Genomic DNA, 17,998 nt, shown 5'->3' with positions numbered 1-17,998 from the left:
ATAAAACTGAGCTTTCAAATGAAGCTTAGACTTTTAGAAAACTTGTATCCATCACCATGAGCTTGACACTTTCTCATACTTAAGGTCTATTCTGAGATTGATGTGATATTGACAAATGATACTTGTTTTTATATTGTACAATGAAATCTGTCAATATTTGGAAGATCTGCACAACCAATATTTTCCACATGATTAAAGCATGATGTTATAAAATCATGCACAGGAAAGATACACTCAAAAGGCAAGAAAAACTAATAAATTTAATGTTACAAGTATAAAAAAAGCATTGATAGATATGGTTTCAGATTCAGATTCTCTGTTGTAACTAACTTTTGAGAAACTATGCCTTATCTAGTTTTGGTATAATATCAAATAAAAATAGCTATAATTATCTGAAAAGGTTAAGACCCCCCTTTCCAACTACACGCCTGTATAATTTTCTTCATACCCTTCAACCATATCACAACAGATGAAATGTAAAAGCAGATATGAGAATCCATCTGTCCAAATATTAAGCTAGACATTAAAGAGGTTTGCAAAATATAAAACATCACCACTATTTTTTGTTTTGGAAAAATACAGTCATTTTTCCTAAGAAATGGTATTTATGTTAATATTTAATAATGTTTTTAAAACAAATACATACATATTTTTTAAATTTATGTTTCCAGGGCGCCTGGGTGGCTCAGTCATTAAGCGTCTGCCTTTGGCTCAGGTCATGATCCCAGGGTCCTGGAATCGAGCCCCGCATCGGGCTCCTCGCTCCGCGGGAAGCCTGCTTCTCCCTCTCCCACTCCCCCTGCTTGTGTTCCTGCTCTCACTATCTCTGTCTCTGTCAAATAAATAAATAAAATCTTTAAAAAAAAAAATTTATGTTTCAATCTCTAATATACTAAGTACCCATAGATACAATCCAAAAAAATAAAACCTCTTTGGGGTCCATAACAATTTTGAGAGTATGCAGCATTCCTGAGAGGAAGACATTTGAGAACTGCTGGCCAATGTCACAAGCAACAAATTACCCTAAAACTTTGCAGGTTAAAATTTTATCTATTATCTCACACAACATCTGAGGGTCAGGAATCCAGAAACAGCTGAGCTGATAGTTCTACATCAGGGTTTCTCATGACGTTGTAGTAAGCTGTGAGCCAGAGCTATAGTCTCTGACGACTTGACAAGAATTGGAGGATGTGCTCCAAGTTCATTCACCAGGCTGTTGACTGGAGGCTCGATATTTCCAGCCAATTTTACTTGTCTTTTTCCCCCTCTACCCTGTTCTTTTCTTTGGTTTTCCCTTTGTTATATCTCACTAAAATAGCAGGTTTAATTTATTAAAAAGCAAAGCCAACAAATTCACCATACTGTTCAATAAAAGGGTTTAATGACTCCCTACTCCCCCACCACCAAAAAAGTAAAGACATGGAAGAAAAGTACTAACCAATACCTAACCTGCCCGAAAACTAAATATCATCTGTTGCTCATCTATAAAGAAAGAAGGTGGGAAATATTAACATTACAAAATACAAAATAAAGAACAAAGCTGAAGGTCTCATACTCTCTGATTTCAAAACTTATTAAAAGCTACGGTTCTCCAAACAGTGAGGTACTGGCATAAAGACAGACATACAGACCAACGGTATAAGTACAGAGAGCCCATAAATAAACACTCACATACATGGTCAAATGATTTTTAACAAGGGTGCCAAGAGCATGGGAAAGGAAAGTCTTTTCAACAAATGGTGCAGGAGAAAACTATCCATATGCAAAAGAATGAAACGAAATCCTTACCTTACGCTATTAAAAAATTAAGTCAAAATGAATCAAAGACCAAAACATAAGACCTAAAACTATAAAACCATTAGAAGAAAACATAGGGGGAAAGTTTCATGGCATTGGATTTGTCAGTGATTTCTTAAATATGACACCAAAAGCAAAAAGAGATAAAATGGACTACATCAAATAAAAAACTCAGTGCATCAAAAGTGTGATTGTTATTTATAATAAAAAGTATACATTGGGTTTTTATCCCCATTTCTGGAAGAGCTCCAAAAACCCTTGGAATTTCCTAAGTGATAAGAGCAATGAAAATGTCTTTTGTTTATTCATAACTAGCCCCTTTCAACCACCAATGAGTTTATGTTAATGAGGTGATTTTTAAAAAGACCCTAAGGATGGGGGCTGCTGTCCATGGCAATCAATCAGGATTAAAGGGTTAGAACTTTCAACCCGACCCCCCCATCAGCCCCCCTGCCAACCATCTCAGGAAGGGGAGAGGAGCTGGAGGTGGAGTTAATCAACAATGGCCAATAATTTATCAATCATGCCTAAGTAAGGAGGCCTCCTTAAAAACCCAAAGGGACAGGGTATGGAGAGATTCTAGGTTGGTGAACACATAGAAAGCACCCAGAGAGAGCACAGAAGCTCCATGCCCTTTCCCACACACCTTACCCTATGAATCTCTTCCATCTGGCTACTCTTGAATTATAATCTTTTAAAATAAACCAGTAATCTGGTAAGTAAAATGTTTTCCTGTGTTTTGTGAGTCACTCTAGCAAATTAATCGAATCTAAGGCAAGGGTTGTGGGAGCCTCCTATTTACAGCCATTTGGTACAAAGTACAGGTAACAAGCTGGACTTTCAATTGGTGTTAGCAGGGGGGTGCGGGAACAGTCTTGTGGGACTAATCCCTTAAACTGTGGGATCTGACACTATCTCCAAGTAAATGGTGTCACAATTGAGTTACATTGTATGACACCAGCTGGTGTCACAGAACTGTTGTTGTGTGGAACACTCACACATCTGGTGTCAGAAGTAAAAGTGTGGTAGGGTATTAGGAGTGGAGGAGACACACAGGAGTGATTTTCCTTTACAGAAGGTGGCGGTGAATGGGGAGTTGTTCAAAGAATGTAGAGTTTTAGTTCTGCAAGATGAAAAGAGTTCTGGAGATTGGTTTCATAACAATGTGACTGTTCTTAACACTTAAAAACCAGAATATGTCATGCTATACTCATGCCAATATATATATACATATAACGTACACAAGATTAAAATTTAAGATAAATGAAATCAATTCACCACTTGATGTAGCTCTTAAATTCTTACCTGATTTTTTTGTGTTAATTCATTAAGTGAACTTTTAAGTTTTTGTAGTTCCTGCACATATACAGCAACTTCCTGGGGGCCTTTTGCAAGCTCACTCCTTAGCTGGCTTATTGTGGCCTTAAAAAAAAAAAAAAGAAAAAAAATTAGAGAAAACTAAAATAGAAAAGGAAATGGGAGCATCCAAAGGTTTTAAAGTTTCATAGATTTTTGTCAGTTGTTGTTAAATTAAAATAAAACTTAGAAGTTTCAACTTAGTTCTTTTTCCTATACCCCTACTGCCACCTCACGTTTGAAAATTAATTTTTTTTAATTTATCCAAAATGTACAGCTTCATTTATTTAATAATGCATGAAATGAAGAGCTGGCATCCTACTTTATGTGTCTGAGTAAGCATCAAACTGTAAACTTGAATTTACTGGCTTTTTGAAACTCTGTACTTTAATCCTTCTGCATTTAAAGAAGATAATGCAACCTATTGCCTACATTTTCCCCCAATTTCTATAGGACAGCCTTTCCTTTTACTTTAAAAACATGTTAAATAAATGCAAACATACAATACAGAATCACCTTGGAAAGGTGGTAAATCATCTTTTTGACTATATGGTAAAGTCTTTGTCCAAAGAAGTTATATAGAGTTTTATTAGATATAGTTTCATTAAGCTGGGCCACTCCGTAATCAGGTATAATAGCTGGACATGAATTTGCTTTAATGCATTTTAATATTTTTTAATGAAATTAAGACAATGGATTGATCATTTAAAACTAAGAGAAAAGTAGGCAAAGATCTTGGAAATAGAAACTTCCTACACATGAGAGCTTCAACAACTAGGGAGAGAAAGACTAAGTACTGCTTTTTTTAAGTATGGTTTCCTGCAAGTGATATTAACAAAATAACTTTGTATTTCTAATATTGCTTACTGGCTTCACTTTTTACATTCCCAAAGTTACAATCATTTTCATTGTCTACATTCTTTATTAGTAAATAAACTTCATATGAAAAAGACATAAATTTTTAAAATTTTTTCCTAATAAACACATCAGCAGTTGTCTTTTTCCAACGTTACAAATAATTACTTTCATTTTCAAGGGAGAAACGAAGGCTATCGATTTATTTTGACAATAATGCCAAGAGATCTTCTGCTACTCTTCTTTTGGAAACCCTTCCAGTATGTGTGGCACTATTTGTTTTTTAAAAAGAATTCTCATTGGTGGTATATATATCTTCATCCATTACAGTGCTTTGGTTTAAAGTTTTGGAAACCATCTTGTAAAGGAGGTTAAGTAATTAAACTGAATGATCAAACACTTGGGCTTATATTATTTTAATAATCATAAGTTAATGAAACTAGTGTTTTGAGTGTTTCCCAAACTGGCTTAAAGTCAGTTAAAAGAGGTTTCAAAAATGTTTTTATGAATAGCACCATGTCTGAGATACCTTCCTGGCCTGACCTTTTAGGGACAACATTCATGTAAATAAACCAATTCTAATACAATGAAAGGCAATCTGTCATTCTGCTTTACAGTTACAGCTTATACAATTACAGTTTATACAGCATGTTCCAATAATAACTGATATATATATAACATATATATATGTAATATAGCTACTGTATACTTAAGAGAAGGAAATGTTTGGGATTTTTTTTGTTTTTGTTTTTGTTTTTTTGTTTTTTTGTTTTTTTAAGATTTTATTTATTTATTTGAGAGAGAGAATGAGATAGAGAGAGAGAGCATGAGACGGGGGAGGGTCAGAGGGAGAAGCAGGCTCCCTGCCGAGCAGGGAGCCCGATGCGGGACTCGATCCCGGGACTCCAGGATCAGGACCTGAGCCGAAGGCAGTCGCTTAACCAACTGAGCCACCCAGGCGCCCTGTTTTTGTTTTTAAGTAGGCTCCACACCCAGCATAAAACCCAATGTGGGGCTTTAACTCATGACCCTGAGATCAAGACCTGAGCCAAGATCAAGAGTCAGACACTTAACTGAGCCACCTAGGTGCCCCGAAGAAAGAAATGTTTAAATATTTGTTATTTTTAACTATATTCAAGTTAAAGGTATATCCTAATAACTTCTTTCTTAAACTAATCATGTAACCTTTTAATTGATTTTGGGAGTTTACTTCAAACTGCTATTTCTAACAACTTTGAATCTCAGATCATTTTCTGTTAGTAACATTATGGACGTTAACAGAAATATTAGGAACAGTTTGACTATTTTAAATTACTATGTATCAAAGGATTTAGCAGAGTAACACAGAATAAACAGAAATAACAGTATATATTAATATGCAAATTATGAGTATATTTCATTAAAATACCATGATTCTGCATTTAAGTTTGTAAGATATAGTAAGCCAAGGGTAACATCTATCTAGTATCTATCTTGCTGATTAACTCCAAAATGTAGAAAAAAAACAAGCAAAATGTAAAGCAAATATATTCAAAAATATCTTGTTATACTGTATAGTTTTTAGATACATTCATATAAATGATTTTGTAATTTTAATACCTAAAGAACTAGACAGTAGGTTTATCATTTATCCTTTGTACACTAAATATGTACTTTTTTTAACTAGAATTTTTTAAAAGCAAGCATTTGAAATTTTTTATTTTACTCAAGTGTGGAAAAAGGAAAGATGTGGGAAGAATTTATACCAAAAGGTATATTTTAGTCATGGGGAAGGGGAGGTGGGGAGTGAATTACAGAAAACATTCACTTTCTCTGTTGTACTTTACGAATCATTTTAACTTTTACAACGATCATGTATTACGTTTGCATAGGGGAAAAAATAAAAATTTTAAAAAGTCAAAATTGGCAAGGAAATAAATACATTCCCTGTTCAAATATGACTATGGATGAAATTCAAACAAAGATGCCTCTCCACATTGACTTTCCTCATTGTTTAACAGGCCAGACTCACCTGTGCCTTGAGGCTTTAATAGTTGCACTCCCTCTTCCTGGGAATGACTGCTCCCAATTCTTCACCCTGATTCTGGCTTACTTCTCACACATATCCTCCTTGAGAAGACCTTCCCTGATCATTCTATCTAAAATTGTCCTACATTATTGCCAGCTCCACTACACCAATGCCCATACATATACCCTGCTTTATTTTTTCTTTTTGTTTCCACCCAGTTGCCCCATCCCCCCCACCACCCTCCCCTTCAGCAACCCTCAGTTTGTTTCCTATGTTTAAGAGTCTCTTACGGCTTGTCTCCCTCTCTGATTTCATCTTGTTTTATTTTTCCTTCCTTTCCCCCATGATCCTCTGTTTTGTTTCTTAAATTCCACATATGAGTGAGATCACATGGTAATTGTCTTTCTCTGACTTATTTCGCTTAGCATAATGCCTTCTAGTTCCATCCATGTCATTGCAAATGGCAAGATTTCATTCTTTTTGATGGCTGAGTAGTATTCCATACATACCACATCTTAAACCATCTGTTGATGGACATCTGGGCTCTTTCCATAGCTGGCTATTGTGGATATTGCTACTATAAACACTGGGTTGCAGGTGTCCCTTTGGATCATTACATTTGTATCTATGGGGTAAATACCTAGTAGTGCAACTGCTGGGTTGTAGGGTAGCTCTATTTTCAACTTTTTGAGGAACCTCCATACTGTTTTCCAGAGTGGCTGCACCAGCTTGTATTCCCACCAACAGTGTAGGAGGGTTCCCCTTTCTCTGCATCTTTGCATCCTTGCCAACATCTGTCATTTCCTGACTTGTTAATTTTCCTGCTTTATTTTTCTTTATAGCACTTAGCATTAACTGACTTTCTATCATGATTTGGTTTACTTATATATTGTCTGGCTTCCACAAAGAAATATAAGCTTTATGAGAGCAGGCACTCTGTCTTACTCACTGTTGTATTTCCTACACCTAAAATAGTTGCTGGCACTAGACATTCAAAAAATACTCACTAAGAAATGAGTGATTCGTCTCCAAGGAGTTAATAGATTTTTGTTCCCAATATCAGACCCAATAAAAGAGCCTGCATTTCCTCGAAGCCATGTTATTGAATTCAACATTGGATTTTTACTAAAAATCTTAAATTAAAAAATAATTAAGATATTTTAAGCAACATCCTGCTAATACTTAAGAATTATAATTATTGTTCTAATACTGTATTACTATTAGTAAATAATCATTTAAAGATGGTCGAAAATTTGCTTGATTAAAAAAATGAGAGTATCTTTGAAGTTCTGAGATTGCCTTAAAACACAAAACTGCCATATGACAACAGAAGGTGCTATGTATTACTAATATTAAAAGCCTTCCAAAAAAACACATTACCTCAAGTTTAAGCATCTCCATTAGAAAGCAGAAAAAAATAATAATAAAATGATGGATGAAAGGTGGAAGACAAGACTGACAAAAGCACACAATGAACATACAATACAAATGTCCAAATATATTACTAAATCTAATCTCTGATATTTGCATACTTTTAAAGGATATTTAAGTACTCTCTTTAATAACTATGCATAAGTATAATCATTTTTATTCCATCCTTTATAAATATTTTAGCTTTTAAAATGAGTTTAAAATGAGTTTATTTGGAATACAAATAAGATTCTTAAAAGATCATTTCCATTAAAGACCACGTCAAATATAAGTTGATTATAGCTTTGATATTTTCAATAATGTAAATTTTTTTAAATAATACTTTTTTAACCCTTAAATCCTCAATTTCTGATCCAAACATAGCTATTTATATAAAGCATTTTCAAATGCTTTAGAATGAGTTATTTTTCTAAAATATCTAGACCAAAAAAAAAAAAAAACTGTCAATGAATTCATAAGGTATATGTAAATGAAAGTAATGGAACATAAGAACATACTTAATAATATACGTTAGATTATATGTCTTCAGTCTCAATTAGAAATACCAAATAAATCATTACATTTTTAGCTCCTTTAATTCCTTTTAATGTATTTTGTCTTAGATACCAATATTTAGGTTCAGTAAAGTAGTAATATATAAAATAAATTTTTTCATTAAGTGTTACAATCCACCAACAAATTTGAGAATAAGTAGGATTGAAATTTAATAAATTAGTAAAATACATGTCATATTTAAAAAGTAAGCAGAAGCTAAAAACAAATGGAGTTACAAACAAATGCAATGGAATATCTAGACATTAATTTTTAATATGAAAATGGTATGAAGCACAATTCAAAAGTATTTTAAGTAGTACTCAATATAAATATTACAACATACAATATGGCAAAATACAAAAAGTAATAACAGTAAGTATTAGGTCAAGATTAATAGCACAAATTTACTTATAAGGCAATCATCAGACCACCCAAAATGAGAGAGAAAATGACAGGGAAAGACTGCAGGCTTTGGAGACCTGAGTTCTAGTACTAGCTTCCGTACATGAGGTGCATAAACTTAAGTTATTTACCTTCACTAAACCTCAGATTCCTTCAATATAAAACAAACATATTACTTCATTTACAGGTTAAAAGAAACAAATGAGACCATGTATTTAAAGTATCTGGCATATTATCCAAAACCTAGTGGAGCTCAAAAAGTTAAGAGTCTGTTTCCAATAATAATATTACTCTGACTCTTATGCTACCATTTCCTGAAGTTGGAAATTACACTTCAGTATAATGTGAGGTCTTAATCATTACAAACCTATTAGTTAACTAAATAGAAAGTAAATACTATCCTTGTTTTACTAAAAATATGATGAAATGTTAAGTCGCTATTCAGCAAGAATAAATCTATTTTAAAACGTATTTCAAAACATTTAAAAAAGAAAAATTTTATGAAAATGTGAAAGAAGACACGAAGAATGGATTTCTATGCCATTTTTCTTTTCCAGAAACATCTTTCCGAGAGAAAAAAAAAAATCATTGTTTCCCACAATCACCCTTGTTGACAGAAGGAAAGTACAGGAAGACACTAAATCCTTTTCTCCCAAATCTTATATAACTCTAGTTATACTTCAAGTGACCTCCTCATAACATATAAAGATAATTTAATCTACGTGAATAAAAATGCAAATTTATAAAAATCCTCCATATTAATTATCAAATAAAATATTACTCAGAAATATTTTCCCACATGTATTTTTCCCAAAATGCAAGTAAATAAATAAATTTCTTCTCCCTGTTCAAATTCTACCTAACAAGTAAACATATAACTCCATAATTCTCAGCTGGAAAATGTCAGAGAGGATTGCACTTTAAAATAGATATATCAAAAAAGTGCCATAATTGTGATTCAATTTTAGTCATCCTATTACATTTGTTTGGAAATTTCAAATAACATTAAAGGAATTTTTTTAATCAAAATAGAATATAATTTTTTAAAAATTAGAGAAATACTAGTGGGCAGGCAGATTTAATCAAAGTAATTCTTACTGAAGCACAGAAATAAATGACTCAATTCACCCAAATTCAAGTGTTTCTGCTTTCACATTATCTGAATGGGATTCCTCCTCATGAGACTTCTTTGATTCAGCATCTCCTTGATTACATATTAGAAGCTTTTAACTGGCTTCAATAAGTTCATGAACTCCCTGAAATTGTTTTAAAAACTGTGGAGTTATAGGTCACTGGGCTACAAAGATCACTTTTAGGAAATCTGCACCTGAAGTTCTTAAGTTTTAAAGTCTGAAGTACTAAGCATCATAAAGCTTCACATGCCTATGCATATTATAACCATAAACTTTCCTCCCACTGATAAAATTTAGGAGGAAGAAAGAGAAAGGATGACATGGTTATCTATAATATTTATACTCCATAGCTCATTATGTTACTAATTATGAATAGAGTGCCTTTTAGATCACTAGCTTTAAAACTCCAAGAAAGAAATGCAAACTGAAATGTCACTATAACTCAACTTTTTAAACTGAAAATACAAAAAAACAGAGGTCCACATCACGTAAGGGCGCTTAAGAACTACAAATACTTAATGGAATCTTAATAGATAAAAAGATATCCTCTATAGTACAGTAAAAGGGAAAAAGGCTAGCATTTTTTAAGCAAATATATTTATTGCATATCCTAGAACTTGTCATATACTGACATATTATATATCTCAAAGATTTACAGGCCAACGTCAAGTCATGTGATAAATGGTAGAAGGAACTGAAAATGTTTATTCTGGAAGAGAAAGAACTCAGTAAATATGAACTGTCTTCAAATATCTCATGTGGAAAAAAGGAATAATTTATTCCGTGTAATTCCTAAGGAGAACTGGAACCTGTACATGTAAATTACAGGAAAACAAATGTCAACAGAATGACTGACTTATAAATAAACATGCACCCCCTATACCACCTAGCAAGAGTTGGGGATCATTTATCAGATGCTATAAAGGGGAGTCCTGGATGGAGTGTTAGACTAGTTGACTTTTAAGATTTCTTTCAACAACATAATTCAATAATTGATAACTGAGAAGCCTACTAGAAAATAAGTTTTTCCTAAATATTTTTTCTGAACAACATTGGTAATACAATTGTAAAAAACGAAATCATACTTCCTTTACCCCTACCAAACTGAGAAAACTCAATTACCACTTATTGACTAGCTTGGATCAAATTTAACTTTAAGTATCATCTCCCTGCAATATATATCATTTATTAAATAAAACAGTACTCTTATACAAACATTCTTCTCTAAATGTCCAGCTTCGTAAAGCGAAGTTAAATATTGTCTCTCAAATTAGACTGACTATATACAAATACCATTTGGAGCAAATGAGAGTCAAATACTGTTTTGATAGATCACTCAGAAAAATCTCACAGGTTGGCTTTAATCATAGTATACAATAAACAAGTTAACAACAATCACATTTAGGCATACTGAACTTATTTACCTCTGAGTTAGCATATTCTGCCTGTAACTTTTTGCACTCATCTTTGAGTTTTTCAGATTCTTTCTCACGTTCCAAGGTCATGTTATCCATTAGTGTTTGAACTTGCACCAGTTCTTTCTTTAGCACAGCAACATCTTCTATACCAGGTCTCTGAAGCTGTAGAGCACATTTTCATTAAAAGTTACAGTGAAAAACTAAAAGAATACACATTTTTATATGGTTTTACTACAAAGAAATCAAAATGAAAATAATCTTTGATATCAATTATTGGACTGCAAACATTGACCACTGGTATCTTTCCCCCAACAAGCCTCTCCTCTTCCTTATATGTCCTATTTAATAGTATTACCACTCAAGGCACAAAATAGCAAATTCACAATTATCCTTGGCGCTTTATTTGCTTTCCTTTCCTTCACAAACTACACCCAATGGTCATAACAATCACTTGATAAATGTCACATTTTGTAGCATAAATTTTCTATCCTAGGAAACTGGTAATAAAAGTAAAGGAGCAGATGTAAGCATAATTAGGGTTTGTTGCAGGCTGGATATGGTTGATTTTATTGATATATTTATTGAGTGCTAAATAAAGGACAGAAAGGAGTCAAGGACAGATTCAAGGTTGTTACACCTTAGGAGACTGTTGAAGATGTATAATACCAATAACAGAAACACAGCTGAGGAGGAAATATGATGACCTGATGTTACACTTGAATTTGAAATGAAAGCCAGAAATGCAATCAGAACTATCCTAAAAGTAGGTGGATTTATAAAACCATAGTACAGGGAAAGGTCAGGATCAGAGATGCAGATATGAAAAGCAAAAAGACAGATAATATTAAGATAGAAACAACAAAAATGTTAAACAAAAGATAAATATTAAGATAGAAACACAAAAATATTAAGGTAATAAATTTTGCATCCTAGATTCCATTTCTATGTAAAAAAAATTCTATTAGTGTATGTGTAGAAGATAGAACTATAGGAAATTTTTATTTCCTCCATTTTAGGCAAGCTATACTTTCAAAATTTTTTCATCAGAGTATATATTTCATTTTTAATTTAGAAAATTATAAAAGTACATTCCAATAAATGGTTTCTAAATTACCAGTTCAGTCTTCAGATCTTGAATTATAGTTGTTTCTTTGTTTAATTCTTCTGTCAGATGTGTTACTTTTTGTTCAGCAGCTTCTCGAAGACTCCTTTCTTCATCATATTTTGACTTTATATCTAATTGAAGATAGTTATATAAATATTAGTTTTATGACATTAACTCTAGGAAAGGACAGTTTTATAAATTCCCATATATTATACAGCTTTATAGATTCCTATATGTTACACAATGCATATCTACATATCATTCATTCAAATTCATTCCTTAGATAATCATAAATAAATACAATACACTTTAACTTCTGATTACATGAAATGATGAACTTAAAATAATCAAATGTTTTTGTCTACATAAATTCCATACAGCATAGCACTACTAATTAGCATGTTAATGTACACTTAATCATATATTTTACCTAAAAGCATGTAATTTTTTAAAAAAGTAATTGACAGCATAACCAAATGTTAAATCTATACTATACTATATTGTAACTTTTTCCAAATGTTGTTATTCCATAAGCATACCCCCCAAAAAATTCATCTTCTCTAAATTTCAAGAATTCTACAGAGAAAATCAGTCCTTTGAAAGGAGGTAAGAGGACAAACAAAATAATTTATACAGCAACTCTATTATTAAGTTCCAGTAATCACCACCATAGTCTATAACAAATGTCTTATCACACTAAAATACAATACACTAAAATACAGTCAATGCCTTATTTCTAGGATATATAATGGCAAAAAGGTAACAAGACATACACTAGCTAAAAAAATCTGATTCAATTCACCTGCAATTTCAGTGGCAAGTTGGGCTGCTTTCTGTTCAAATAAGTCTTTCATTTGCTTAATATTAAAATTTTCTGTTTGGGCCTCTTCTAATTGTTGTTCCAAAGACTGTAGTTCTATAAAAAAGTATCACAGTTATTCAAATACATAATTAATGCTAATTACATTTCCTAAATTGTTATTACTTATATCCTAATCATTATAGTAAAGAAAATCAACATGAAAAAAAGACAATCAACATGAGTCTACCAACCAGTTACAAATAGAGTATGCCAACATTTCAAGAATTAAGCATATCTAATTCATTTAAGCCACAAGTCATAATTTATAAGCACATAAAACAAATGAAAGGAATATTTAGCATCATGTCCAAATAATCCATAAATATTTGTTTCAAGATTATTTTGATGTCACGTTTCAGTTATTTTCCTATAACCATCAACTAACCAAAAAGGAATATATTCTGCCTCTCTAAATAAAATGTATTATAATGAGAAATGAAGTTAGAAATGGTTTAAAATCAAGGTCTTATATAAAATAAAGAATCAATTAAAATATGTAGTCAACTCCTAATACTTTATTCTCATAAATAGATTTCAGAGGGAAAGTAAATAGAACGGCTAACTTCAAAATATAATCTTGATTATTCATTGAGCATTCCTCCAGTTAAGGTCAATTACAAAGATGTTAGTTTCATCATTTTATTCCAAGAGTTAGAAAGAGTACATCACTCTTTAAAATAGGTTTAACTTTTCATTAAACTGTATTCATGTAATATTCCAGAAGCTTATTTATAACTACAGAATATAATGAACTATGAAAACACTAAGATTTTTTGTTGACTGATTAAATTATGAAGTTCACAGGTAATACTCTAAACCTAAAATATGACTATTATCATCACTGTTTTAGAGCCAGAAAGTATAACCACAACACAAATTTATGTAGCAGACATCAGAGAAAAGGTAAAAAGTAAAAAAGAAGAATGAGCAAGGAGAAAAAGAAAAATGAAAAAATAATCTGCTTTAAGTAAAGTTACCTGCTGATGAGTCAGCCACCAATCCATCAGGTTTAGACTCCTCAGTGAAAACAAGACATAAACAAACACATTAAAAGGAAAAGACAATTCTATTACCATTGCCAAAGTGAAAAAAAGTTCAAAAAGCCACATTCTATGAGGGAAGTAGCAAGATTTTGATAAAATTTTGGCCTGTTCACAATCTTCCAGATCTCTAAAGTACCCTTAGGCAGACTGGCATAACGATCTAACTGCCGTTATTGGTTCTAAGAATTTTTTTATGTTAATATAAAGTTATTACGGGTCTTAGATAGCATCTTAAATTCCATAAATTCAGTAAATATATATATTTTTTTAATGTGGGCTCCACTCTGGGCTTGAACTCACGACCCTGAGATCAAGACCTGAGCTGAGATCAAGAGTTGGATACTTAACCAACTGAGCCACCCAGACACACCAGGAAAGATTTAAAAATAACATAAATCATTATAATTATAAACATAGATTCTAAAGCCAATACTTGAGTCAGCAGATAAAATTCATAATCTTCTAGAGGCACCTAGATGGCCCAGTCAGTTAAGCGTCGGACTCTTGGTTTTGGCTCAGCTCATGATCTCAGGGCCCCATGTCAGGCTCCTTGCTCAGCAGGGAGTCAGCTCAAGATTTTCCCTCTGCCCCTCCTCCCAACTCCTGCTCACTCTCTCTTTCTCTCTCTCTCTCTCTAAAATAAATAAATAAATCTTCAAAAAAGTAAAAAAGATTCAATCCTATAACATATAAAAATTTGCATAAGCTAAAATATGCCATGGAGCTATCATTACTAAAAAGTTTGGCATTAAAAGCACAAATTTTTAATTCAGAATTATAAATCATCTTCTTAAAAAGCAGAAATAAAGAATATATTCCATAAGGTTTAATTTATTATGTGCATTAGGAATAAAACACTATACTGCCTAGTCGTTTTCACATTCTAAAAAACTATACATATCTGAAAGAGTTTAATAAGACATCTCATAGTATATCTGATTTATTTTCCTATACATTAGATTTAGACATACTGGTTGCTAAGAATCATCAATATTTTAAATACATTTTCCCCAAAAGTAAATTTCCTACAGCAAGGCAATTTCACCTTGCACTGTGGAGAAATTATTTAATTTATTAAATGTGAAACAGTCATCTCAAATGTAGGAAACAGTTTCCTCTATTTTCAGGTACAAAAAATAATATAGCACATGTTTCATGAATTATTAATGGCATGTATGTAAAACATGAGTAAATGAACTGTAAATATTGTAGATTACTAAAAATTTCTTTCCTACCTCAAATTCAGAAGCTGAGTAGTAATAAGACTGATATCTTACTATCAATTTATTTGGGTTTTTTTCTAGTCCAAATGACAATTTTTGGTGAAAAAACAAAAAGGCAAAAAGGGGTCACCTGGGTGGCTCAGTCAGTTAAGCGGCTGCCCGGCTCAGGTCACGATGTCAGAGTCCTGAGGATCAAGACCCGCATCAGGCTCCCTACCCAGTGGGAAGTCTGCTTCTCCCTCTCCCTTTGCTGCTCCCCCTGCTTGTGCTCTCTCTCTCTTAATAAAATCTTTAAAAAAAAAAAAAAAAGACTGAGAGTCACAATGTACTAATATGCAAAGGGATCACTAATTACTTTATAAAAATATTAGAACTATTGTTGAAGGATATCAACTTTATTCTTACAAATGAAAACTATTTGGTAAAATTCATTCACAAAAGCCAATATTATCTTATTTTTTTTAAGATTTTATTTATTTATTTGAGAGAGAGAAAGAGAGATCACAAGTAGGAGGAAGGGTTTGAGGGAGAAGAAGGTTCCCCTTGAGCAGGGAGCCTGATGCGGGACTTGAACCCAGGACCCTGGGATCATGACCCAAGCCCAAAGCTGACACTTAACCGAATGAGCCACCCAGGTGCCCCAAAAGCCAGTATAATTTTAATATAGAAATCATAATTGGTTAAGACATTTATTTAGAAAATACATTGAACTATGTATCAACAGAATCTCACTCCAAAGTAACCACTTTTCATACCAATGCTTTTGGGTTTTTTTCTATGTATTATTTTTATATAAAACTGTGTATGTGTGTGTACACATGTACATAAATATTTTTATTCTGTTTTTTAAAACCTAATATTGGCTTAAAAAAATACCCTAAAATTGTTAAATACAACCATTCCCCCACATTTTCACACTCTGCATTAATGTAAACAAAAAAGTTAATAATAGTTCTTTCCCTACTAGTAGACAATTTAGTGATTTCCGGTTTGTCACAACACAAATGGTCTGAAGAGTTTCACTACTATCTGAACCTATAGTTTTTAACAATTTAGGTATATTGTCAGAAAATTAGAATAATGCAGCCTGGTATAAAAAAACAATCCACAGGTAACTGATTCTTAATGGAGCATCTTTAAGAAATTACATATTAGCTTCCCAATTATTTATTTGCATTCATTAGAATTACAAAGGATATACACTATAGGCGATTAAATACAGGTAAACAAATTAGAAGAAGTTATTTATTTCAGGCCACTTACTTACAAAATGCTTATTTTCAACAATGAAAATAAACAATACACACACTTCAAGTATTTAAAAGCATTTACTTGCTGCTGCAGCCCTTGAAATTTTTCTAATTCTTTCTTTAATTCTTCTGAGTACCATTTTTCTTCCTAAGGAAAAAAAATTTTTTTATTTAGTAAATTTCAAAAGATTTATTATCTGAAACATTGAAAATAAACAAATATAATCATTTTTATTGTTACCTTAAGTGAAGCCTGAAGGTCTTGGACCTCTTGTCTAAGTAGTGTTATATCATCTCTAAACATAAATTGGGGAAAAAAGGAATTAATAGTTAATGTCCTCTAACAACCTGGTCTCAATAAATCATGGCTAGTGACTGTATATTAATATTCTAGTTTTCTCAATTAAAAAAAAACGCTTTAGAATTTTACATATAAAATTTTATGTATAACCCTTAGAAAAATAATTATATTCTGAAAGCTCACTGTTTATAAATGGAAAAATGCCTTATCACAGAAATGATATAATCAAGTGCCTGAGCCAGAAACAAAGTATCTCACATTAATTTATCAATAATAAGGATCAATAGCTTCCTACTGCAGTTAGCATAAAATCTGAACTCATTAACAAGGATTATACAATCTGTACAGTATAGTCCCTGCCTTAACACTCTCCTCCTCATGCACCCAGCTCAGGCAACACTGGCTTCTTTCTTTTTTTTTTTTAAAGATTTAATTGATTTATTTGACAGAGAGAGACAACAACGAGAGAGGGAACACAAGCAGGGGGAGAGGGAGAGGGAGAAGCAGGCTTCCCACAGAGCAGGGAGCCAGACGTGGGGCTCGACCCCAGGACCCTGGGATCATGACCTGAGCCGAAGGCAGACGCTTAACGACTGAGCCACCCAGGCACCCCAACACTGGCTTCTTTCTGTCCCTTGAGTCCTGCCAAACCTCCTCACATTCTACTCTCCTTACCTAAGAGTCAGTCTGACAAAGAATGGTGAGCACACTACTCAAAGCCCTAACACAGGAAAGAGATAATATCACGTGCATTCATAACAGTATATACTTCAGAGTGATTGTACTGTACCGCTTCAGAGCAAGAGCCTCTCCTCCATGACCTGAGTCATTACCAGCATCATGAACTACCTCATAGTGTTTGAAAAGTTCATCAGCAGATCCAAGGGATTTCATACACTGGGGACATATGAAACCCTATAGAAAGAGGCAGAAAAAGGTTACAAAATTGTGTTTAATACCGTAAGACAGCAATTTGTACATTATGAAATACAGTCAAATGTTACACCAATGGTGCCATTAGTAGACCATAATTTATGACGTTAAGCCCAAATTCTGGTATTGTGTAAAGGTACATCACCATCTATTCTGGTTGAAGTTTACAAAATATAAAGAAAGCCCTTACAATCATCTTTTAGGTTGAATAAATGTATGGCTAGAGTACAGAATTCTAATCTGAGAAGTTAGTTCTGATCTAGAAAACTACTTGAGAAGATCCTCCATCATACCCTCTCTCTCTTTCTAGATATCCCCCTTAGTAAAATAATATCTATCCCAATCTA

The 17,998-nt window shown here is 32.7% G+C and overlaps 1 protein-coding gene across 1 annotated transcript in view; it reads right to left on the bottom strand.

The window, feature by feature from the left end:
* EEA1 (early endosome antigen 1) overlaps nt 1-17,998 on the bottom strand; it is a 127,923-nt gene that overhangs the window by 68,123 nt on the left and 41,802 nt on the right. The window contains exons 3-10 of the mRNA XM_034987850.1: nt 17,509-17,633; nt 16,659-16,713; nt 16,500-16,565; nt 13,879-13,918; nt 12,842-12,955; nt 12,049-12,170; nt 10,941-11,096; nt 3,103-3,219 (exon numbers count right to left, since the gene is read on the bottom strand). Of these exons, the coding sequence (XP_034843741.1) occupies nt 3,103-3,219; nt 10,941-11,096; nt 12,049-12,170; nt 12,842-12,955; nt 13,879-13,918; nt 16,500-16,565; nt 16,659-16,713; nt 17,509-17,633 (795 nt within the window). The remainder of the gene's footprint in view (nt 1-3,102; nt 3,220-10,940; nt 11,097-12,048; nt 12,171-12,841; nt 12,956-13,878; nt 13,919-16,499; nt 16,566-16,658; nt 16,714-17,508; nt 17,634-17,998) is intronic.

Source organism: Mirounga leonina, unplaced genomic scaffold (genome assembly GCF_011800145.1).
Source record: "Mirounga leonina isolate KUSES-001 unplaced genomic scaffold, KU_Mleo_1.0 Mir_418, whole genome shotgun sequence".
Taxonomy (NCBI): domain Eukaryota; kingdom Metazoa; phylum Chordata; class Mammalia; order Carnivora; family Phocidae; genus Mirounga; species Mirounga leonina.
This window is presented reverse-complemented; position numbering and strand designations above follow the sequence as displayed.